Source organism: Rhipicephalus microplus, chromosome 5 (assembly GCF_043290135.1).
Source record: "Rhipicephalus microplus isolate Deutch F79 chromosome 5, USDA_Rmic, whole genome shotgun sequence".
In the NCBI taxonomy this organism is placed as follows: domain Eukaryota; kingdom Metazoa; phylum Arthropoda; class Arachnida; order Ixodida; family Ixodidae; genus Rhipicephalus; species Rhipicephalus microplus.
Window position 1 is genome coordinate 159,741,125 of NC_134704.1, and position 25,337 is coordinate 159,766,461.

Sequence of the window (25,337 nt, forward strand, 5' to 3'; positions counted from 1 at the left end):
GTGTTTCACTTTACCGCCAAACCGTATTACGACTACATACGAGACAAACGTATAAAGCAGCAACAACAAAAAAACAAGAAAAAAAATTGCCCGCAGCTTCCCTCGGGGGAACACTGAGGAGGATGCGGACCATATAATTGGTTAACGGGGTGTTAAAGTGCGACTTACTTGGGTCGATGGCTAAATTGGTTAACGTGGTTGTGAAATGGGGTGTTAAATTGCGACTTACTTGGGTCGATGGCTAAATTGGTTAACGTGGTTGTAGGAGGGGGTGTTAAATGAGTGAACACGTACACACGTATGCGAAAGGGCGGCGCTGGTCGAAGGGACGTCGATCATTGTGTTTGTGGATTCGTTGGAATTCATTTCACCGCGACCTTGGACGTCGACGCGCCGTACAAACCAACCGACGAGCGGCAACTGAGCGAGCGAGCGCCGACCTTGAGTATATATACAGCACGACGGCGCATGCACTGTCAGCTGTTGAATGTTCTCGAAGCGCGACGCCACATGCGCGTCCACTGGAGAATCAGGAGAATTGTAGATGTCGAACGCGGTGTGTAGAGGAGGAAGGGTGCACAGATGGTGGAGGAGTGAAGCGCGCGCGGTGTGTAGAGGAGGAAGGGATGCACAGATGGTGGAAGAGTGGGCGACGGCGCGACGGCGCATGCGCGCGCGTCAGCTGTCGAATGTTCGAGAAGCGGTGCGGACGGCGCGGACGGCGCGGACGGCGCACTACAAGGCGCGAGTATAAGATGCAGATCTTGTGCGCGATCATGTACACAGTTATATTTGAAACAAATGACTAGACGCAGAAGAAACGCAGATGCCATTCAGTTTTGTGTGCACTCGACTTTAGGCATGACATGCTATGAAAGATTCCACAAAACATGCGGCAAAGGTCTCACTAAAATGGTCGCCCGTGGGCTTTGGGAGGAAAAAAAAAAGGTAAAAAGTAGAGCGTTTGTTCACATTCGGCTTGCCGGCGAACATTTCTCGCGGGCTCCGCGCACACTTTGGTAGTTCGTGCAAAGCTTAGCGCATTCACAAACACTCTCCTCATCTAAAATGTAAAAGAGCGAACGCGCCGTGTTAATTAGGCGCCGAGTGGCGCGAAAATTGCCGACCTCATCAACATTTGTGGCGCACAACACTAACTCTCACTGGTCCTTGGAAAACACGCATGTATAACGGATGCGTAAAACCTAAGAATATTTCTTTGAAAACGAATGGCAATAGTGAGCCATAAATTGCGTCTAACAAATACAGCCGCTCACCCATTTTCCAGGTTGGGGGCAATTAACTAGCGCCCCTCTAACGTTCACGTGCTGCTTTGAAACATTTTGAACCACGGCCGCTGCCCTAATTTATATATGGTGGGGCATTTCAGTAGAATATGCACACAACTTGCATTCTAGTTGCGAATGCAAACTTCATGATTTTAACCTAAACCTTTCTGATGAGACAAGGTATGAGCTCGAATAACTGCGCATGAAAATATATATACGGATGGGCCCAGCCTCGCACACAACATGCAGCAGAGGCTGGTAAGGTATAAGGAACAGCACTATAACTATCGCATGTAATATGAGAACATATTCTACTCTGACAACACAAATCCACTTATATACAATGTGGGTGAAGGAGGAAAATCAGACATTTGTTTTACTGTTTTCGTTTCGATGAGCAGGGTATCCCGGAAGTAGATAGGGTACCACACAGTACATCTATAAAAGAAATAGTATAGTGCCATTCTATAGAAGCACTTACGCCTGCTTGCACTTATAAACTTTCACAGAACACACTGCCAGAGTCACCGAAAGGTTTCGAGTCTATAGCAACTAAGTTGCAAAAAAATCGTTTGTGCTTTCAACCTAAATACATTCATCAGCAGCCACTTCGATATTGTATACTCTCGGCTGTTAATCTGAAACTACGCTTCACCAAAAAAATTGGCAGATTCCACGTACAGTGGGAATCGATGATATGCGAAGCACGAATGAGAAAAGTTGATATGCACAACGTTAAAAATCAGCACAACGTTACGAGGTGAAGATAAGTGATGCCGTACATGACTTCCATGTCATGATTATCATGTTTGGATATGTCGTTTACCTTCGTCATTCATTCAAGTCACGTGATACCAAATTTAGTATATGTGGAGCTAGCGAAATGGCCACGAGCACGCTATGAGTGTGGTATGTCGTCATGTTCTGACATAACACGCGTGTCAGGATTATCATGTTTGCACCAGTCATATATTTCGTCATCCATTGACGTTACGTAACACCAAATTTGGTATATGTTGAGCTAGGAAAACGGCCGCGAGCGCATCATGAAGGGCCTAATATTGACGCGCACGCACGCTGGGCACAGCGACGCTACGTTAGCAAAACGCGAGCACTCTATAGTCTGACGTCAGGCGCGACCAGCGTCCGTCAGCGCAGCCCGATGGCAGCCGGCGCGAAATGCGACAGGCTGCCTTTCGCGCCGATGTGTTGCCCAGACAACACTGCGTCTCCCTCTTCTCGTGACGGAGGGCCACCGGACACGATGAAACGGGCATGCGTCAAAGCAACGCAGCGCGGCGCGCGTCAGCGAGTATATGGCAGGACCGGCGCCTGGCGTGGCAAAGCTGGCGTGACGCGATTAAATGAACGCCGGCGAGCACGTGCACCGCGTCACATCGAAATGTATTGGCGCCTTGACGGTGGCATGTACTCATGTTCTCACATGACACGCACCTCATGATTATCACGTTTACACCAGTCACGTACCTTCGTCATCCATTGACGTCACGTAATACCACATTTGGCATATGTGAAGCTGTCGAAACGGCCGCCAGTGCGTCATGAGCATGACACGTAGTCATGTTGTTACATGACACGCATGCCATGTTTATCATACTTGTACCAGTATCAGACTTTCGGCATTCAATCACGTCCCGTAATACCAAGTTTGGTATTAGGGAAGCTAGCGAAGCGGCCGCCAGCGCATCGTGAGCGTAGCATGTAGTAATGTTGTTACATGACACGAACCTCATGTTTATCATGTTTGCACCAGCCACATACCTTCGCCATCCATTCACCGTAATACCAGATTTGGTATATGTGACGCTCGCGAAACGACCGCGAGCGCATCATGAGCGTGGCATGTAGTCATGCTTTTACATGACACGCATGTCATGATTTTCATGTTAGGGTCTGTCGCTTGTGTGTCATGCAATCATGTCGTACCATACCCGTTTTGCAACATGGCATGTGAACGAAACCACCGCAAGTGCTGCACGACCATGAAATGTGAATCATGACATACATGTCATGATTTTCATGTTAGGGTCTGTCGCTTGTGTGTCATGCAATCATGTCGTACCATACCAGTTTTGCAACATGGCATGTGAACGAAACCACCGCAAGTGCTGCACGACCATGAAATGTGAATCATGACATACATGTCATGATTTTCATGTTAGGGTCTGTCGCTTGTGTGTCATGCAATCATGTCGTACCATACCAGTTTTGCAACATGGCATGTGAACGAAACCACCGCAAGTGCTGCACGACCATGAAATGTGAATCATGACATACATGTCATGATTTTCATGTTAAGGTCTGTCGCTTGTGTGTCATGCAATCATGTCGTACCATACTAGTTTTGCAACATGGCATGTGAACGAAACCACCGCAAGTGCTGCACGACCATGAAATGTGAATCATGACATACATGTCATGATTTTCATGTTAGGGTCTGTCGCTTGTGTGTCTGCAATCATGTCGTACCATACTAGTTTTGCAACATGGCATGTGAACGAAACCACCGCAAGTGCTGCACGACCATGAAATGTGAATCATGACATACATGTCATGATTTTCATGTTAGGGTCTGTCGCTTGTGTGTCTGCAATCATGTCGTACCATACTAGTTTTGCAACATGGCATGTGAACGAAACCACCGCAAGTGCTGCACGACCATGAAATGTGAATCATGACATACATGTCATGATTTTCATGTTAGGGTCTGTCGCTTGTGTGTCTGCAATCATGTCGTACCATACTAGTTTTGCAACATGGCATGTGAACGAAACCACCGCAAGTGCTGCACGACCATGAAATGTGAATCATGACATACATGTCATGATTTTCATGTCATGACTGGTCAAATACGTTCTCATACAGTCATGTTACGTCACTGCAAGTTTGGTATCGATATTATTATCGAAACGGCCAGGACAGACAGACAGACAGACAGACAGACAGACAGACAGACAGACAGACAGACAGACAGACAGACAGACAGACAGACAGACAGACAGACAGATAGACAGACAGACAGATAGATAGATAGATAGATAGATAGATAGATAGATAGATAGATAGATAGATAGATAGATAGATAGATAGATAGATAGATAGATAGATAGATAGATAGATAGATAGATAGATAGATAGATACGCTCAAAGACACCAAAGTTCACTAAGAAATGCTTCGCAATTAAAACCACATCATATTCACGGACTGAATGATGATGAGTGGGGCGAAGCGTCCATCCATCCGTTCGTGCACCCGTCCGTCCGTACAACCGTGGGTCAATCTGTCCGTCCGTGCGTCTGTCTGTCTGTCTGTATGCCCATCCGTCTAGTGAACACTACAAGTGCCTTCATCTCGCATCTTTTCATCATACATTTATTATATACAAGTACCGCTATCTAGCAGAAATTCCAAGAACTAAACCATCTAGCGGACATTCCAAGAAGTAAACGAGAGATGGCTACCTACTACACACATCGAGGACGCACGACCCACCGGCTAAGGAGCTTCGCCTCTTAAAGTCGTACCATACCCTGTGGCACTTACCCGCTCTGTGGCATATACCCTGTGGCACATACCCGAATACGAGCGGTGGTTACTATACAATAACGGGACGATCGGGTGACGCCATAAGGAGCTTCGCCCCTAAAAAAAGTAACTACAAAGCTTTGGAACATATATATACCGTGGGCACTCGAGCATAGACCTAGTACTGACCACACTCGGCCACTATGAATGGGGAAATGATGACCACGGATAGATAAGATAATGCGTGACGCGACCTCCTGACGCTTCATCTAGGGACCTTACATGCACAAAGGCACCGCGCTACAGTGTAATTTTATAAGTATACGCCTGCGACGACGAGCCTCCTCACCTTGTGCGAGGGTACACCCTCGATGCTGACGACGAAGCCGACGCCGCACGACTCGCGCTCCTGCTGGGGGTCGTACAGGCCCCGCGCCGGGGGAAGGCCCCCGCCCGCTGGCAATGATGTCATTCTCTCTTCTCCGGTCACTCCTGCACGCGCAGACAAAGAAAAAAACGCGCGTAAGTCACTTTAAGACCTTTTTCAATCCGTTTCGTGCGCGGAGATATATACGTACACGCACGTGTGCGAAAGTGACTTTGACAGCACACGAAAGCGAATTGCACGGACGGAACATAGGTTGGCGGTAAATCAAATCTACAGGATGTTTTTGTTTATGTGATACGAGACCTAACTGCTGCCAACACCATGTAGAAACAATGGAAAACAGAAACACGGACGCCGCGTTTCTTTTACACACATGCGTATCTTATTAGCAGTACTTACCTCTCAGAACAAACACAAACCAGATCCAGAACAAATTCTATGCAAACCTGTACGCTAACACTTCAACTCGCAGACGACACACGAATTTCAATCCTTTTGCATTACAATACCCATACAATACCAATACAAAAGTGCTCGTTCTTTGTAGTATGTAGTGCACCAGGAGAATGCGTCTTCACTTCAAGAGAACTTCGAACGCGTCTAGCGAGGCGCGTTTCATACGTTTCCACGGCGCCGGATGTCATACGAGGACCGCTTCCTATACATGAAGCGGTCCTCGTATGACATCCACCGTGGCGCCGTCTAGACGGGAGCTCGAAACGGCTTCTGACTATTCTTACTAAGGCCGTCGCTTCGATTGCAATTCAATCCTTGACTAAAGTGAAACTGCAGCGCTCGTAAACTAGTTGACCCACATATAAACGACCTTCCGAAAAAGCTTGCGCAACAGATGCTATACAAAAATGCAGACAGTGTTTGCACAGAAATGAAAAGCGGGCAGCGCCTGCGAATCCCTAGATGCGTATCGATCAGCTAAGTGCGTCGACGCCGACTTCTGCATCTAAGCGATATCTCATTATCTGCACGACATATTTATCGGCTCCAAACGCGCGAAGGTGCATGCGCCGCCTACGTGCAGCTTATGCTCGCGACAGAGCGAGCTTTACGAAGAGTAAACATCATGTTGTTGCCTGAGGCGAGGTAAGATCAGACAAAATATGTTTGTTCACCGATAAGTCACGATATTTGAATCAACGATATTTAGAACATCTATTTAGAACATGGATATTTAGAACTGGCGATATTTAGAACAAACGGATGCTACGCCCAGTCAAATAACTGTTGATGGTTCCATTGTAAATGATGCGTCGGTTGTCGCTGATCAGTTTAACAGACACTTCTGCTCCGTGTTTTCTGCTCCCCAACATGAATCACCACGTGACAATCTTCTTCCAGTAATGTCTTCCGAGTTCATAACTTATGAGGGTATATTTTATTTGCTGCTTAACCTGAAAAATAAATCTTCAGCTGGTCCAAATAATATCCCTAACACATTCTTGCGTAAATATGCCGAACCCATTGCGCACATTTTAACAAACATTTTTCGCCTGTCCTTCGAAAATTCCTTCATTCCTGACGACTGGCGCATGGCACGTGTAGTACCGGTGTTTAAGAAAGGGGATCGTTTAAACAGTGCAAACTACAGGCCTATTTCCTTAACGTGTACGTCATGTAAGCTATTAGAACACATAGTCGCACATTACATCACAAAATTTCTTGAAGAAAACCGAATGCTGTCGCCATTACAACACGGATTTAGGAAAAAATTATCGACCACAACGTAGCTATATAGTTACAACAATTCATGAGTTTACGTCGTCGCTGGATACGGGGAATCAAATTGATGCTATTTTTTTTAGATTTTAGTAAAGCCTTCGATCTTGTCACGCATAGCAAACTCATTTCTAAATTACATATTCTAGGTCTACCTGTTAACCTCATTGACTGGATCCGTTCTTACCTTCACAATCGCAAGCAGTATGTTAAAGTAAATGACTGCATGTCTGGTATTCTACCAGTACCATCCGGAGTTCCTCAAGGTAGTGTTTTGGGACCTATTCTCTTTCTAGTGTATATAAATGACATTGTTAAATCAATAGACACATCGCAAGTCCACATAAAGCTTTTTGCAGATGACTGCATACTTTATAAAACGATTACTGCTCCGAATGACAAGAAATGCCTGCAATCCAACCTTTTTGCCATTTATAAGTGGTGTGAAGATTGGTCAATGAAATTAAATAGCGATAAATCAGTTGTCATGCATATAACAAATAAGAAACACCGTTTTAATTATACGTATTCTCTCAACAACTGTCCATTGACTGAGGTTAACGAATATAAATATTTGGGCGTCACAATTACAAGCCACCTAACACGGTCAAGCCACATTAATAAAACATGCTCATCTGCTTATAGAAAGCTCGGTTTTTTGAGACACAAATTAAAAACAGCGCCCTCAAAAATCAAAATGTTGGCCTACAATGCTTTTATAAGACCAAAGTTAGATTATGCTAGTGCCGTTTGGGACCCACATATAAAGAAAGATGTTAAGAAGCTTGAGATGGTGCAGCGAAAGGCGGTTCGCTTTATCTTTAATGCCTACCTCAGAAATGACTCGCCAACAACCATCATGGCCATTAATGATATCCCTACTTCACAATACCGAAGAGCTGTTGCCCGGTTGAAATTTCTACACTCACTTTATTTCCGTAAATTTGACATTTGTCCAGAAACTTATATGAGAAATAGAATCTCAAGAAAAACTCGACATACTCAAAGCTACACTTTTGAACCTTACTTTGCACGTACTAATCTTTTCATGAACTCGTTCTTTCTTCGGACGATCAATGCTTGGAACGCGTTACCTTTTGAAGCATTCTGTGATAATGAAAATCCCGACTTCGATAACTATGTATCTTTCCGTTTTTAACCGTACAACTCAAGATCTTGGACTGTCTCACGTTGTATTTGATTTGCGTTCTCCGGTTGCAATTTGCAATTTCTTGCTGCCATTAACCTTGTTCAAATGTTATTCTGTGTTCTACTGCCTTAATATGTTTTTATTGCTTGAACTTCTTATTTAGGTTGCATTGCGAATCACTTTTTATTATGCACCTGCTTGGTCTTTCGACCGCAGTATTCTGTAAATAAATAAGTAAATAAATAAATAAGAAACAACAAAGCAAAAAAAACAACAAGGCAAGTTAGTAACACGCAGACAAAGGGACGGTAGGTCGGTTAGCTCTGGTGAACCATTTTCCGATATGCGCGCAGAAGCCTATGTGTCAATTGAGAAAAAAAACACGTAGAAAGAAACAGCGACTCAGCACTGCATGCAACAAACGAACACAGAGCGACATCACCGAAGGGGAAGGCTATAGATCGAAGCCAGGCATAATATAGGGTAACTGTTTACGACAATGAATCCAGTGCGCACGAGTTCACGACAGATTGATATCGGAAAGGCGAACGAAAGTGGGCAGTAAAACTGAAATGTCTTCCTAAACAACTGTCTTTGTTTGATGCACAAACAAATTTTATTACGTACTAATTTACCACGTCCCAGTTGATTGTGTAAGGGAAGCATTATGGCTGGCTGTGATACATCATGTGAAGCATCAAAGACGGACTATCTAGAATGAAAGAGTTACAATACAGCACATATTAAGCCGCTTTCTTGATTTGTTCGCAAATTAATTTTGTGCCCTAAATTGTGAATCAGTCCCATATAGCTTATTTTCGCACCCTGATAGCAACAGTACTATCCTAGTACGATGGCTGGTGGTGCCAACAATTCCCTGCATCTCTTATGATCAATGTCCGAATGAAATGGCTTATAGAGTGCCGTATTGATTGTTGTTGTATTAAATACATTTTGTGATAAAGAAATTTCAACATTCCGAGAGCAGCTAGGAATCTAGGTACAACCAAGCAAGCGCCCATTACGCATTATTCATCAGCAAGTGTGCTCGGAGACACGATAGAAGCAGAAGCAGTACAAGAAGACGACGAATGCGGTTCAAGAAGACGGCAATGGGAGACGAAGAGTGACACGAGACAAGTGGTGAACTGAGTTGTTGTTTCAGCGCATGTCCCGCGTCGTTCTTCTTGTCGTGTTGCCATCTTTTTGCGCTAGTGATGCCCCTGAGGTCTTCTGACTTGGAGCAATCTTCGGAGCAGCGAAATTTTCATTTTGGAGCACTTTGGAGCAGCGAAAGTGTCTGTTTCCCAGCATATTGGAGCAGCGAAATTTTCATTTAAGAACACTTTGGAGAAGCAAAATTTTCCATTTTGGAGCAATCTGGAGCAGCTAACTTCACATCCTAGAGGAGAAGCAATGTGCATTTACAATCAGGGGCATGAATAATTATTTTGGAGTTCTTGTTCACTGCGAAGAGCTAAAAATATTTCCATTCATTTCAAATCTCATGAAGGCAATCATACGAGAACGGTTCAGTTGATAATGGAAAAATAATGACATCATTATGCTGGCCATTCTGAAAAAAGAAAGCTTGTTCAGCGATTATTTTCGTAGCAAATAAACAGAATACTGGTTGAATATTATTGTACTTCATGAAATAACATTCTATACATCTATGTGGTTATCAGTATATATGGTAGACAAACGCTGCTACGTACAACATTACAGACGCACACAGTCGCAACTGCATTTCCCTCAGACGACTCTAAAGATATGATTGATTGATATGTGGGGTTTAACGTCCCAAAACCACTATATGATTATGAGAGACGCCGTAGTGGAGGGCTCCGGAAATTTCGACCACCTGGGGTTCTTTAACGTGCACCCAAATCTGAGCACACGGGCCTACAACATTTCCGCCTCCATCGGAAATGCAGCCGCCGCAGCCGGGATTTGAACCCGCGACCTGCGGGTCAGCAGCCGAGTACCTTAGCCACTAGACCACCACGGCGGGGCTCTAAAGATATGGAAATGTTCGTTTTCTTCACAACGGATTATACTGCTGGGCTTAACATTACGTCATTTAGCTACTATCAGAAAGCCAGCCTCCTCCGGCACTGATCTCGCTGTGCCGAAACTACACGATTTAACAAACTTCGTTTTCCATTTGCAGCGATGTTTTATGTGGCTAGGGCATTCTGTCTATACTCCGAAATCCCCAAGCAGTGCGTTAACAGAAAAGAATATCACAAGGTACCTTATGCATGCGCCTAAGACAACTAGAAGGCGAGAGCCATTTTGTTTTCATTGCAATAGCAATTACAAGGACATTCTCGACCGGTCTTTGCCATCACCCGCAGCGTAGGTTTTTTTCGGGGGGGGGGGGGGAGCGCACCTTGATCTGAAGGGGAGAGGGCACGCAAATAGTAATATTGAGCTATATATATGCCATACCTGAAAAAATTCTGGAGGGAGGGGGGTTACACGTTTCTGACGTGTAACCCCTGTTACATATTCAGCGTCTGAAACGACCAACGGGAGCCGAGGAACAGACGACGCAAGCAGTGCCAGGAGACAAACGCGTCTTATTCACTCAGCGACGTGCTTTTTATGCGCTGTCGAACCAATCAGAGGGTGGCAAAAACAAAAAGAAAGCCAAACGAAAGAGCGTGGCAAGCTGGGCGAATGTTACAACTCGGCCACAGCTACCCATGTCGGAAGGCGTACAAGAGGATGACGCTTCTTGAACAACTGAAGGTAGGAACAGGTGGCCAACATTCAAGGCAAGTCTGTCCAAGCGCAGCGCTGACCACACGTTTCACACGTTCACATTGTCCTTGTGCTTGACACGGGTGAAGACGACGGGATGCATGGCGGCACATGCGGACACGTTGCGATTGGCACCCGCACAGTGGACGAAGATGGCCCTTGGTGTCCGCAGGCACCAACAAGCTCGCAGAGTTTTTGGGGCTCGCAGGTGGAGGCGACGATGAGAACGGGCTTCGGTCACCGATTGGTGCTCGGATGCCACGCATGTAGCGAGAAGGAGCTGGCAGAAGACACCTGGCGCAGGGTTGGACTCGTCAGGCGGCATGAAGGGATCTGAAACAGCACAGTGAACAAGCGGCAGGAGCGCAGTAACTACGTCAGGAGCAACCTGACGCCCAAGTTTGGGAAAGCCCGACTGTTGAACTCACCGGGAGCGGATAACACGAAACCAAAACTACAATGGAGAAGCCTGCGCCGAAATGCATGCACACACAATGGGAGGGAGAGAAAAAGAAACACTAGGGAGTGCGGCTGAGGCAGTCAGCGTTTCGCGTGGTTTTTGCCTTTCTTGTGCCACACTGTGAAATCAAATTGTTGGAGTGCGAGCCTCCACCTCATCAAGCGGCCATTTTTGTTTGACATCTGGTTGAGCCACACCAAAGGGAAGTGATCGGTTTCGAAAACAAAGGAAGACCCTTTCAGATAACACGAGAGCTTTTCGAGGGCCCACACCAAGCAGGCGCATTCTTTTTCCGTTGTGCTGTATGCCTGCTCACGAGACGTGAGCTTTCTACTCACGTAGAGAACAGGGTGTTCCTCGCCTTTTTCGTTCACTTGACTTAGAATGACGCCCATCCCGCGTTCACTGGCGTCACACTGAACTAGGAAAGGGAGGGAGTAGTCTGGTGGCGCGAGAACCGGTTGGCTGACAAGAATATTTTTAATCTCGACAAACGCTGCCTGTCGAGCCGTATCCCAACGCACTGTAGTTGGTTCGGTCTTGCGGAGAGCGTCTGTGAGGGGACTGGCTTTGTTTGCGAAGTTAGCAATATAGCTTCTGTAGTATTCAGCTAACCCCCAAAATGAACGCATGTCGGTCTTTGTTTTCGGCAAGGAAAGCTAGTGATCGCGTCAACTTTTAGTTCGGAAGGACGTCGCTTCCCTTGGCCAACAACATGCCCCAAGTAGTGGACGTGGGTGTTCGCAAGACGACATTTAGTCATTTTCAGAGTCAAGCCTGCTTCACGTAGTCGAAGGAAAACCTCCTATAAATGTTCGAAATGCTGTTGCCAAGTGTTCAAGAATACCACGATGTCATCGAGGTAGGGAACAGCAAACGACTCTGTGCCTGCGAGCACCTGATTCATTAGTTTTGAAAATACAAACGGTGCGTTCTTGAGACCAAAAGTCAGCACAAGTGGGCGATATGTGCCTGTCGGAGTCATGAAAGTGGCTAGCTGGCTAGCGTTTTCCGTGAGTGGCACTTGCCAGAAGCCGCGGACTAGATCCAACGTGGAAACATAGTGTGCTGCGGAAACTTTTTAGATCAGGGCTTCGACATTAGGGATGGGAAACAACTTTGTCTTTGTAATCGCATTCAATTTTCGATAATCAATGCACGGTCGGGGTTCCTTGCCAGGACTTTCTACGATAAACATTGGTGACACGTATTCGCTCTCCCCCGTCACGATCAGACCCAGGGCCAACATGTTTTGAACGCAATCGTTCAACACCTTCTCATGACGGGGTGAAAATCTGTGCATCCTGGTTCGGAAGGGTTGGTCAGATGTCAACTCGATGTCGTGTTCGACAAGGTTTGTTCTGCCGGGGTGGGGGCTGAACAAATCGCTGAAGTTGCTGATAAGCATTTTCAACTGCTTTCTTTGTTAGACTGTTAAAGAGGCTTGTGTAGCTACAGACTCAAATATATCTTCAGTTGACGGGGAAGAACAAGGGGTCGGCACTTGAGGGACTGGAACATTTATTTCCTCTGGTGCGTTTAAGACGATGCTCAGCGTCTCCGTGCGTTCGACCAAGGGCTTCATAAGATTGCAGTGGTAGAGTGTCACATCGTTGCGCTTGCCGGGCGTCGTGACTAAATAAGTGGTGTCGGAGAGTTTTTGTTTAACAGTGACTGACCCGTCCCATGCTACTTCCAGTTCATTTGCCTTTGACGACTTCAGAACGAGTACTTTGTCGCCTTCCTTGAAGGTTCGTGCATGTGCGGATCTGTCGTAGTACACTCCTTCGCGTTGTTGAGCTTCAGCCATCTTGATGTGCGCCAATTCCTGCGATTCACGTAGGCGCTTCAACAACGTTAGCACGTACTCGACCACCGTTTTGACCACGAATTTGTCTTCCCACTTTTTCTTCAACAACGTTACAGGGGAACGAAGCGCTCGGTCGTAAATGAGTTCCGCCGGCGTCAATCCAGTTGCTTCGCGAGTAGCGGTGCGTAGAGCAAAGAGCATCGCGGGAATACCCGCGTCCCATTCAGTGCCCTTCTCGAAGCAGAGCGCACGCAGAATTCGCTTCATTACTGAATGAAGTTTTTCGACCGAATTACTCTGCGGATGGTAGACAGAGCTGTGCTAAATGGATATGCCGCACTTCTTGAGGAATGTCGTGGTAAGCGCGCTTGTGAAAACAGATCCTTGGTCGCATTGGATTTCACTGGGGAATCCAATTCTGGAAAATACAGCGAGTAGCACGTTAACAACTGCTGTGGAGCTTAATTCCGGCAACACCACTGCTTCGGGAAACTTCGTCGCAGGCAAATGAGCGTCAGCAAGTACCTACTGCCTGCCGCTGTTACTGGTATAAGGGCCCTACAATGTCGATTATCAATCTGCGAAAAGATTCTCCAATCGAAGGTACTTCGACCAAAGGCGCCTTGAGTCGTTGGTTTGGCCATCCCGTCCTTTGGCAAGCGCTGCAGGAACGCACCCAGTTCTCGGAGTCTTTGAAGCACATCAACCAGTAGCAATCATTCAGCAGCCTGCTCTTGGTCTTGTTTATTCCTAAATGACCAGCCCAGCTGTCGCTGTGAACCAAACCCATGGAGCAACGCAATGCGATACCTTTGGGGGACTACAAGCTGCTCGAAAAACATCGACAGTTTATGTTCTTGAATGTTCTGAACAAGAGGCCGTCATTCACAATGAACGACACTGGTCCTTTTTGTTTCTGTCTCGATCTTTCCCAGCACGTCTGCAGTGACTCGTCGTTTGCCTGCTCGATCTTGAGAGCGCTTTTGTCAACCTTGGCCAGAAGCTGAAAATTTACACTGACTGGGCTTATCGATTCGCCTCTGGACGCGGAAGCGACGGGAGTGGTGTTATCAGTGCTTTCAGAAGCTGGCGTGGCTGGGGCGCCTGCGCTAGTTGAAGCAGCTTGCGCCGGAGCACTGTTGGCACTGTCAGCTGCAATTTCGGCGGCACGAGTAGCGCTGGTTGTGTGCGCTATGGTGAGGGACCTAGTGACCATCATTCCGGGGTTCACATTAAGTTCCATTTCTGCATTTTGCAAGTCCCTCATCGATCTGTTAGAAAAAATGTTCGGGATTTTTCGAAGGAGCTTGTCCGAAACAGCCGCTTCAGTCTGGAATTTCCCGAAAGGACCTTGCATTTCTATTCTTGCGACCGGCGAGCACATCGTGTCGGGCTCTAGTGCCTGACGCACCCACACACATGATCCTGTGAAGTGCTCGGGCTGAATAAATGACGGGTGGACGATATCAAATGTCACTCCTGTATCACGCAGAACCTTGCAACTGATGCCGTTCACCACCATGTCATACGTATAGGGCGAGAGGAAGTCGCTGTCCTCCGTTAGCAAATTAGCAGACACATCAGGCTGCCTGCAGCCTGCGGCGATGTGGCCTGGTTGATGGCCCTTATAAAAGGTCAACGGCCGTTTTTCTTCAAACTTGGAACTCTTGAGTTCGCTCGGGTTGACCCTGTGTCCTTTGGGGGGGGGGGGACGTTGTCGGGTTTCGCTTGGTTGCTTTCTCTCGCTCCTTGCTGAAATTTTTTGAAAGCACCCGACGGTTTCTTTCGCAGGTCTTCCGAACTTTCCATCCTACGGGAACAGTACTCGTCAGCCAAACTAGTTGCCATTTGCAACGTTTCGACGTTTGGCCTGTCCTGAATCAACAGGCGCATTTGCTCCGGAATCGATGCATAAAATTGCTCTAGCGCAATCAGTTCAACCACGCGTTGCTTGTCCTCGTATGCATTGGTGCTTTTAAGCCATTCTTCTAAGAAGCTCATGGATTTGTAGAAGAACTCGGAGTATGACTCCCCTTGACTACGCTTTGTGTTACGAAACTTCATCCTCAGGGCTTCTGTTGACAAGCTGTACCTTTTCCTGAGCTGAAGCTTTACTTTTTCGTAGTCACTTGCATCTTCATCTGTCATTCTCGTGACTAAGTCGGCTGCTTCGTTGGTAAGCAATGTCAACAGGCGTTGCGACCAGGTTTCTTTATGAAGTGCTGCCCTAATACACGTTCTCTTGAAGTTGACGAGATACAAAGTGATGTCACTGCCAGCCTTGAAAGGTTGCATGTACCCGCGCATGTCGACGCTATCACTGCGTTCAAGACTCTGCAGTTGCATCTCTTTCAACTTCAGTTCTACCTCTTGCTGTTTCAATTGCAGGGAGACTTGCTTGCTTGCTTGTTCCTTTCTTTTGTGGCTCTCACCCACTAAGGGGGATTGGCCAAGAAGCCGGTGGTTAATGTAAGTAAATGCCTATAGATTTTCTAGATTAGGGGAATATGATTACTGTGTTTTGACTGTGAAATTAATTTGGCGCAATGTCAAAAAAAAAGAAAAAAAGGAGGGGGGAGAAATAATAGAATTTGTTGAATATCTGAGGTGGAATCGTTATATGAAATTCTCCTGAAAGTTGAATTATTGCAGTGTATCAGCTAAATAATAAGTGGTAGTGTGGCTAGTAAAATTCGAGAGCTGATCACTGACTCAGCAAGGTAATCTTCTTGTGTTATATATGAATTCGCAGAGAGCCCCGCAGATGTTCCTGTCGCTGTGTCCCAATGAAGTGGCCCCAAAAGACAAAATATTGGGAGTATTAAGTGATATTCCTAATTTTCTGAATAAAATTTCGAAGCAGTTTTTTCTTTAATTTTTGAATCGGTGACATGTGATAAGAAAATGGTCGATATGTTCAGGTTCGTTACAGCTTGAGCACAGAGGGGGTGACACCAGACCAGACCTGTTTAAGTAGAAATAAGAGGTGGTACACGGCAACGTAATGTTGTTATCAAGACTTCCAATTTACGCGTGGGACACCATTTATTATTCCATGTGAAGTGCAGGTGCAAGAAATCTGGATTCGGTATCATGATTTTTGATGAGTCTTCAAGAAGGGAAAGTTTTCTAAACCTCGCTGCTGTCTGCCTTCCAACATTCCTCTACTTCGTCATCTTCCGCTCCGCAGGTGGATATTGCCTCGATAATTTTAGGCCTACGCATTGACTTCTGCACTTTGATGCCTAATTCTTCAGCTAGCAAAACAAGGTTGGGCTTCGTTAACGACTCAAGATTCATGACTGCTGATAACAAAAGTAACTCTTACACGTAATACTTAAATCAAGCAAAGACAAAAAATTCTCAACTACCAAGAAAATGTCGTTAATGCTCCGAATGAAGTCAAACAAGCCGTGCTCTCACCAAACGGACGCCAAGGGCCACCGCCGACGCACGACGCTCCAAACTACCGCCACCGCTGCCACCAGCTGTTACATATTCGGCGTCTGAAACGACCGACGGGAGCCGAGGAACAGACGACGCAAGCAGTGCCAGGAGACAAACGCGTCTTATTCGCTCAGCGACGTGCTTTTTAAGCGCTGTCAAACCAATCAGAGGGTGGCAAAAACAAAAAGAAAGCCAAATGAAAGAGCGTGGCAAGCTGGGCGAATGTTACACCCCCTCCCCCACCTGGCAATGACACTAGCCGTCACCATCATGTTTTGTGCAATATCCTAATCGATAGCATCCGCCCACGCATCGTGTTTTTTACAAGCGGGCAAAAGTGAGCGAGCAGGCTAAAACACAGCTAAACGCGAACACAGCTAAAACAGAGATAAAAAGTCACAATTTCGCCGAAAGGGCGAAGCAATGAATGCGGTAGCAGCAACTTGAAATGGAACGCTGAGAACGGCAAACAGATCGAAACGCGCAGCGCACTGCTCACCACAAATAACACATTAAAATAACAAACACAGGACGAGAGCGAACTAACAACATTTAGCACTCGACACTTAACGCATTGTTTAAAGAAAAACGACGCACGAAACGTAGTCACAAGTACAGGTGAGTGCAAAGTAACAAGTGTCCAGTTTTTATACTTCGCCGTGTATGGAAAGCGCGGTCTTTTCGCAAACGGAGTCTGTGCAGCCAGCGAAACGACCTTTGCGTTGGGCCCGGTAACTAACGCAGTCGTTACGGTGCAAGCTGAAGACACACGATTCTCCACACTAGGGGATAAGCGCACAAGCATCTAAGGAGGAAAGAACTGGGAACGCGAGGGGGGGGGGGGGGGAGCATTGTTATGAACTTTTGGTGTTATCATTGGCACCCGCACTAATTAGACAGGCATTAAAGACGGCACTTATACCCTTCTATCTTGTACTCTCAATGCGAACAGACTGTTGGTATCGCATTAATTGCTAAGGGCCTAAGTAAAACTAACGAATACTATCTTTCGAACACGACGCGTCGCATAACTCCGACCATAGCCTCCTATATTTTTTTGTGCCCGCGCATTAGCGCTAAATACATACGCGCCATCCGTCCCTTATAGTTTTGGCGCTCGCCGCCAGATGCCGCACCGATCCCATAATAACAGCAGACGACGCGGCCTATGCACGCTTGCGTTTATGACGGTCGTCGCGAAGTTCAGAAAAAGTGGGCGGAGAAACTTCACGAGCACAACCTCCAAAAGTTTTTTATGATGTCCCGGGGTCGAGCACTTGAGTTTGTCACGTTTCTGTAGTATTTGCGCGGCGTTGTCAACGGCAGCCTTCAGTGGCTGATTCATCTTTCTCGCTCTTGCGAGGAAAACTTCCGCGTAATTCTTTAGAGAATTTAGAACCATTACGAGCTCAGTTGACGGATACAGGAGTACACCTGGGTGGATATCTCCACATTCAATCAGAAAATGCTCCGCCGTTTCCTTATCTTTCCCGCAGCATGTGCATTGTTCTTCTTCTTTACTGAATCTTGCTTTATAACTACGCGTTCTAAGGCAACCCGATCTCGCTTCAAACAGTAAAGCGCTTCCCCTTGAATTATCGTAAAATGCCTCCCTCCTTATTTCATTTTTGCCCTTTCGGTAGTTACTCAAAGCCGGTTTTTTCTCCATAGCTGCCATCCATTCTCTCGTTTTGCGCCTCGGCGCTCCGCCAGGAGCGCTCGCATCCCATAATAGCTCGGGGGACGGCGCTGAGGGACCGACCGCTCGGGCACAAAGTTATAGAGGAGGCTATGCTCCGACGAACGCTGGCTAAGGGGACGATGATCCCTCCAAGTGCCGAAACGGTTTTTGCACTGTCAGTTATTTAAACGCGAAGCAGAGGTCATAGTAGCACAGGAAGTTTACGAACATGTCTCGTTAGGCCTCGAAATAGCACCCGTGCGAACGATGCGCCCTTCAAGCGACGCAGCTTCCGCCCCCTCTCCCTCCCACACACACACAAAAAAAACAAAAAAACGAGGCAATAAATGCGATGACGTGATGTTTAATTTTTAAAGCATCAGCTATTGACCTTGGAAAGCGAGAGGTGGACGTGCAACAAGGCGTAGCCGCTTCACAGGCCTTCCGACACAAGAGCCGCCAGCGGTAGCCTCCCCATTGAAAGCTGCACGTATTAAAACTGAATTCCGCCTGCTTTTACCAGGAAACATGCTTTTAATAATGAGATGACATTAAGAAAAGCATGCGATATTTTTAATACGGCCCCTGCAATGTCGAGTTCAAATAGGCTCGGTATTTTAGGAGCTTTTACCACAACAGCGATTACAAACGCAGATGTGCTGGTGAAAGGAATTACGTAAATGAACTTGTTGATTGATTGATATGTGGTTTAACGTCCCAAAACCACCATATGATTATGAGAGACGCCGTAGTGGAGGGCTACAGAAATTTCGACCACCAGGTGTTCTTCAACGTGCACCCAAATCTGAGCACACGGGGCTACAACATTACCCCCTCCATCGGAAATGCATCCGCCGCAGCCGGGATTTGATACCGCGACCTGCGGGTCAGCAGCCGAGTACCTTAGCCACTAGACCACCGCGGCGGGGCGAAGATGAACTTCTGGATGAAGATCCATGAATGAAGTATGTTAAAAGAAAACTGTCAACGCGTTTCTACCGTGCACGTGTTCTTCTGCGGACGCGAAGCGCGGGAAATTAGACCACGATATCAAGAAGTCCGCGGACGAATCACAGCCATAGTTTCACGCACTGACTGGACTAGACCTCACGAGCCCCCGCGAAGAGCGCTTTTCACCATTAAACGAACTTCCACAACAGAAGTTTCGTCGGCACCATACATAGCACAGTGGATTATTTAGGACGCACGCGCGATAACTCTTAATTCAGCGGAATAGTTCTATAGGCACGCCATTGTGACTTCAATTGGTGGCCCCAAGAACAAGATCCACGTGTCTTGACGCGCCGGCATGGCTATTGCCGGTGAGAGACGCTCCTCAATCCGACTTTGGCGCTGTTTGGCGCAATTTTATGTGCGAATGCCCTTAAGGTGGCGGTTCTACTGTCGCCATATTGCGAGTAGTTCTGGAAAAAACACCAGACGGCGCCACCAAGTCAGGACTGGAAGGCCAACATTTCGGAGGTGAACTGCCACACGTGTGCCGGCGCACCACACTGCATGACGAGGGGGTGCAAATTGCGCTGACACGGTTCGAAGAAATGAGGCACTGAGCAGGGGCTTTTTTTTTTCTCCCCTTCAACGACACCTCCATCTCTCTCCATGCTCACTAGCCCCTGACCCCTGCGGTCGCTGCTTTTCAAGAGATCCCTCATGTAGGCTGCGTAGCCTGCTTGGCCAGCTGCTCTACGTTCCATACAGTGCCGGAATGCGGGGTTGAGAGAAAAACTCTATCGCGGAGGTCACAACAATGTATACAACGGAGATCAAAACTTGGACTATGAGTATTCATGCGAGGTTCAACGGAACAGTTCGTTCTACAAATAATTGGGGTTGCTGGAGCATGATGCGGTTCGGTGAGACAGGAGAAGGCAAATTATATTTGACTATGTATACTTCCTTCCCAGTATGACCTAAGCTTCCGAATTTTCAAAACAAAACAAAAAAAAACAGGTAGTTAGGCAAGTCGCGTGCTAAGAAGTGCGGCCGCTGTGACTCACGGTGCCCAACACGTGCCGACTGCATAATCATTAGTTTTCCCCACAATGCGTAGCGTAATTTATTTCATTAGAATTGAAACTTCAGCAGGCTAGTATGACCACTGCCGCTCTCCCACCAGACCTGCTCAGTGGGAGCATAGTCAAAAGTTATCCGCCTTTCTGCCTCCCTGAAGGACCTCACTTGTCGCGGGTGCTTCAAAGCAGAAAAAAAAGAGCCCTGGTGCCTCCTTGCTGTCCCCGCACCGAAGTACTTTCTTACAACACGCCATGCATTCAGCAAATTTCATGCCACTTCGCTTCGTTGTTACTGGCTGAAAAATCTGCAAGATTTTCAGGCAGTAGCATGATTTTAGCCAGTTTATGCAGTGAGCAACGGAATAAATATTGCTCGGTTTTGTGGTTTATTGAAACCGATGACGGATATTCACAGCCGACTCCGAGAGAAGAGTTTGCAAGCGCCCGCGTCCCCTTAGAGCGAGTTTGCAGTGATTGTGAGGAACGCCGTCATGGGGTACTCCAGAACGTTGATGTTCGCGCATTTCGGCGCTATGGAAATGTGCGCTTGTCGTATATAAAGGCGGAAAGCGAACACGCGTCCTCAACTCCTGCCGCACCATAGTTTTCCCCAGAGTAAATAAATGAAATAAACACGCAGAAAGTACTAAACAGACTTCATCTCATTCCTGTAGGTGTGCCTCGTTTCGTGTTTGTGCTGTTTGTTGTGATGGGTTCATACCAACAAGCGCAGCACGTCTGAAGCTTCGTATATTTCACGGTAAAAAAAAGATATAATACCTTACCCACGCACGTCTGCTCAGTTCGCTCGTATCGCTCGTTTGTAGTTCGTTTTTCTGCTTTCTTCTGACTGTCGTCGCACAGCCCTCGCTTTTCGCTATAGTCCGTGGGGGGTGAGGAAGGCGACAAAGACGTGCACACATAAAAGAGGGACTTTCCAAGAATTCGGCCTTTCTTTTACCGTGAAGACGCTCACCCCATCCTCTCGGAGGATACTGCCCACCTGTTTTCACGCTCTCCCGCGGTACCGGGCAGCCTTATGAGACTCCGAGTGGAGGAAGGCTTACAGATGACGGTGCATGGTTTGAAGTTAGAAAAGACGTTTCCTCCTGAGGCAAAATGTTTTCGCACGCCGCATTCGGGGAGACAGGGAACCTTCAAAGTCAGCACTTTCCTTATTTCTGTTTAGGTGGCGCTAGAAGAAGATTTTCGTTGTAGTGATAGGAATAATGTAGATTTCTCAATATTCCTGCAGTTCTTGTGTGCGATTCGTGTGCATACGTATACCACAAGACCATAACTGTTATATTTTAGGCTATGCATGCTTAGATTTCAGCGCTATTTCAAGATAACAACGATTTTGTTGATGTTTACGGCACGATAAATTAGGACAATTTGCGAGCTTTGTTTCGCATTTCTGCTTGCTTTATTAAAAAACGCTACGTTGAGGAAATAGATCAGGGGTTCTAGTTTATCTACGTGCAAATTCAGCTAACGAACTTCAGTAGTTCTCCGCAAAAATGGGCCACGGTAGGTCTATCTAATGAGAATATTGCCCAATTTAGATCAATATAATTAAAAAGTGAGGGGGCGTACATAAATAAAATTGAGCACTCAAACAGAAAATGCCATCCTCTATATACACCCATAAAATGAATTTTCTCTAGCGAATAGGTGCCGGATAGTCCGCATCCACATTTACTAAATTTGGCTCTATTCAAAAGCTAGTCAGCAATACAGTAAAAGTGCTAGAATAATTTGCTACGTTGAGGAAATAGATAAATATGTCTTAAATGTTCTGCGCAAAGAACAGTGCTGTAACTGCAGCAGAGTTTTCAGAAAATGGTCACTGCTGACACACAGTCAGACCAAACCATGTAACTAGCGCTTATTCTTGGCTCTCCCTACGCAAATTCTAAATGTTTACTTATTTTTAATAGATATGTTTAAAATGTACAAAAATTAAGCTTTTCAATGACACATAAACCAACTATATAAGAAAAGAAAAACAGCCGCCACGTCAGTTGGAAAAGTGACAAAAACGATGTGTTCGTGCCGCCGGAGTGAGACCGCCGCCTTAATAAGCGACGCTGAATCCGCCGTCCGCGGTGCGCTTCCTCCTCTCCCCTAGCAACGGCGCGAGGAGCGGAGAGGAGCGTTTGTAGCAACGGCGCAGCAACATCACACACCACGTGATTGCGCGCGTTCCGCCCTCCGCTCCGTGGCTGCGCGCGCCCGCGCAGCCACGCCTTGCTCGATATCGGCAAGTCGTCATAAATATGGATCCATCACAGGCATCCACCTCGACTGCGATACCTCCAACAACGAGTACAACGCAATCGAATGCGAACATTGCACGCGTCGTTGAAGATGTCGCGCCGGCTGAAGGCAAGGCAGCGCGGCGAAGAGCCCGTGATGACGAGCGCAAGCAGGCGAAGCCGACCACGGACATAAACATCATTATAGTGCGAATTTACTCTCACATATACGCGTAAACTCATCAAGATTTCCCGAGAAGGTCTAATGGTTCCTGGGAATCGCAATGTGATCACACGGGGAGTTTACGTTAACTCACTGGCGAATGCCCACGGATTTTAACGTTACTCCCCCTCGTAGCATCACCCCGTGCATTCACATTTGACCATGTTTACCCTCGGGGAAATGCTTCGGATTTTTTGTTGATATTATCAGGATGACACAGTAAATCTGATTTAGCGCACTTTGGAGCAGTTGGCGCAGGAGTGGAATCACTGGCGGTGCCGCTGACGGTGTGAACGAGGACTAACCAAATAACCCAGTTTTGCACGTCACTAGTTGTTCCACATGCTGTCACGAGATGTCATATAAGAGTTTCTTTTTGGCTTTACTCTTCAGATCTGCTTGAATAAACGGGTCAAGGAGAATTTACTGCACCACACCCTCCTGCAAGTGGTAGGAAAGAAAAGGTGGCATTGAATTCCACTTTGTACGGGCTTCAACCACACAAGTTCACAATTTCATATATAAGAAGATTAAAATATGCCGTCAGTGCAACGGGAAATAAATAAATAAATAGGAATCTCCACCGATAGACGTCAAAATCCATCGAACGAGAGAGAGAAAGAACTTTCCACCCGTCAGAAAGTATAAGGGCGATAGAGGTGAGACACAGCTAAAAAAAACAGTCAATAGAAGCTAACATTCAGAAGATCGCGGGCGAAAGCACACGTTCTCACGAGATACTCATTGAATTACTAAACTACGGAACCATTCATGGTCACGCCGGCGACGTCAAACGCTGGAAAAGGGAATCATCAGCGAGCTGGCGAAATGTACGAGACAGACATATAGACAGTTACCAGGCTATAGAAAAGCACAATTACTACTTAGCGTACTAAGGCAGGGCATGGCTACGGAGTGACTACGCACTGAGTACATGATGATGAGTGGGGCGAATCTTCGGAGAGTTTGATCGGTAAACCGTGAATCGTCCATTCGCTGGCCACGTCCATCTGTCTGTCCACATACGTACGCACCTGCTGAGTGAGCCATCGAACTACGCGGTCACGTACGAACTGGGGAGGACAGATCCACGGGTTGAAATCTTCGCCCCTATAAATTAAGCTTACTGAGTGAAACAAGTCATCATTGTTGTATCCTTCTCTGAACAAAGGCTCCATGCAGTTCTCACGAAACTTCACTACGGCGTCTCTCATAATCATATGATGACTTTGGGACGTTAAACCCTACATATCAATCAATCAGTTCTCACCAAAGCACGCCGTAAGCACGTCAAGAGTTGATAACTATAGACGACTGAACTGGGCCACGTGTGCACGGAGTTTAAAGAGAGATGCGCGAAATACGCGAGGACAGTCGGTCGGAACGCGACGACGTCACGATGACGTCACGGTGTCTTCACGGCACGCGCGCTCGGGCGCAGAGCGAAAGCGGTTGGTGCAACCCAAATAGTGATGACGTCACACGAAGACGAGCTGGCGATCCCATTGCCATATGTAAAAGTGGTGACCAGATGCTTATTCATGCGATATATAAGTCAAGGCAGCTTGCACTAGAGGTACTGCTAAGCCTGAAGGAACCGCGGAGCTGGGCAGCCGCCTGTTTCTCTTTTCAGAATTTCTATTTATTTCTATCATTATCAAGGCACTCGATGACCATAAAGAAGAAGGCCTCTCAGTGGCTTAAGCGTCAACTCATATCGCTAGACTATATGTAACTTAGCCTCGGCTACGCGAAGCCACGAATGTGTATACGACGATGACAGCCCGGCCCCCTTAAGTGCTCTATAAACTTAAAAAGGCCTTGAGTTTGAGTTGAGTTTGAGTTGAGTTTATTTACCACGTACAGTTGTACAGTAAGTGGCTGGGACACAGGAAAAAAGCTGAATAAACAGCTTGACAAAGCCCCATATCCCCATGGCAACTGTGGCAACAAAAACGGCAAAATCAAATTAAACACAGGACAGTTTAAACCAACAATGCATACGCTTTGCATCAGAACAAAAAAAATTAAACAAACTATACTAACCAAAAAACGCACATGCTATACATCAAAAGAAGTAGTCAAACAAAAATAATACTACACACAAATTAATGAAGCATATTTAAAATAAAAACATTAGAGAGCATACGAATATTTTCATAATTCCTACTTTATTTAGTATATTGTCAAGTAGCCATGTATGGACGAACTAAAGGAGCTCTATTGCTCCACAAATTGACAGCCGCGAAAGTTTCTAGAATCCGTCCAGTGCGAGCGGAGTTACAAAGCTTTGTCACACGCTGCAATCGCATTTAAAGCCAATCGCATTCTCCCATCTCTCGACCTGACGTAAGCGCTGGAAGCTAAGCAAGAAGGGATGGCACGGGGAAAGAAAAGACGTCACGCACGCTTCGTCACCTCGGGCAGTTTTTTCTCTTTTCATTTTTTTCTTCGAATACGCGGCGTTTCAGTGCGAACGGGCGCGCACGCGTGGACAAGTCGCGGCCTCCATACGGCAGCCCCTGTAACGACAGAGCGCGACACGCTC

At 46.6% G+C, this 25,337-nt stretch overlaps 1 protein-coding gene across 2 annotated transcripts in view; it reads right to left on the reverse strand.

Moving 5' to 3' along the window:
* The window catches only part of LOC119174150 (uncharacterized), a 278,504-nt gene that overhangs the window by 185,118 nt on the left and 68,049 nt on the right, over positions 1 to 25,337 (reverse strand). For both annotated transcript variants that reach the window (XM_075896136.1, XM_037424972.2), the window contains exon 2: positions 5,186 to 5,328. In XM_075896136.1, the coding sequence (XP_075752251.1) occupies positions 5,186 to 5,308 (123 nt within the window). In that variant the 5' untranslated portion in view covers positions 5,309 to 5,328. The remainder of the gene's footprint in view (positions 1 to 5,185; positions 5,329 to 25,337) is intronic.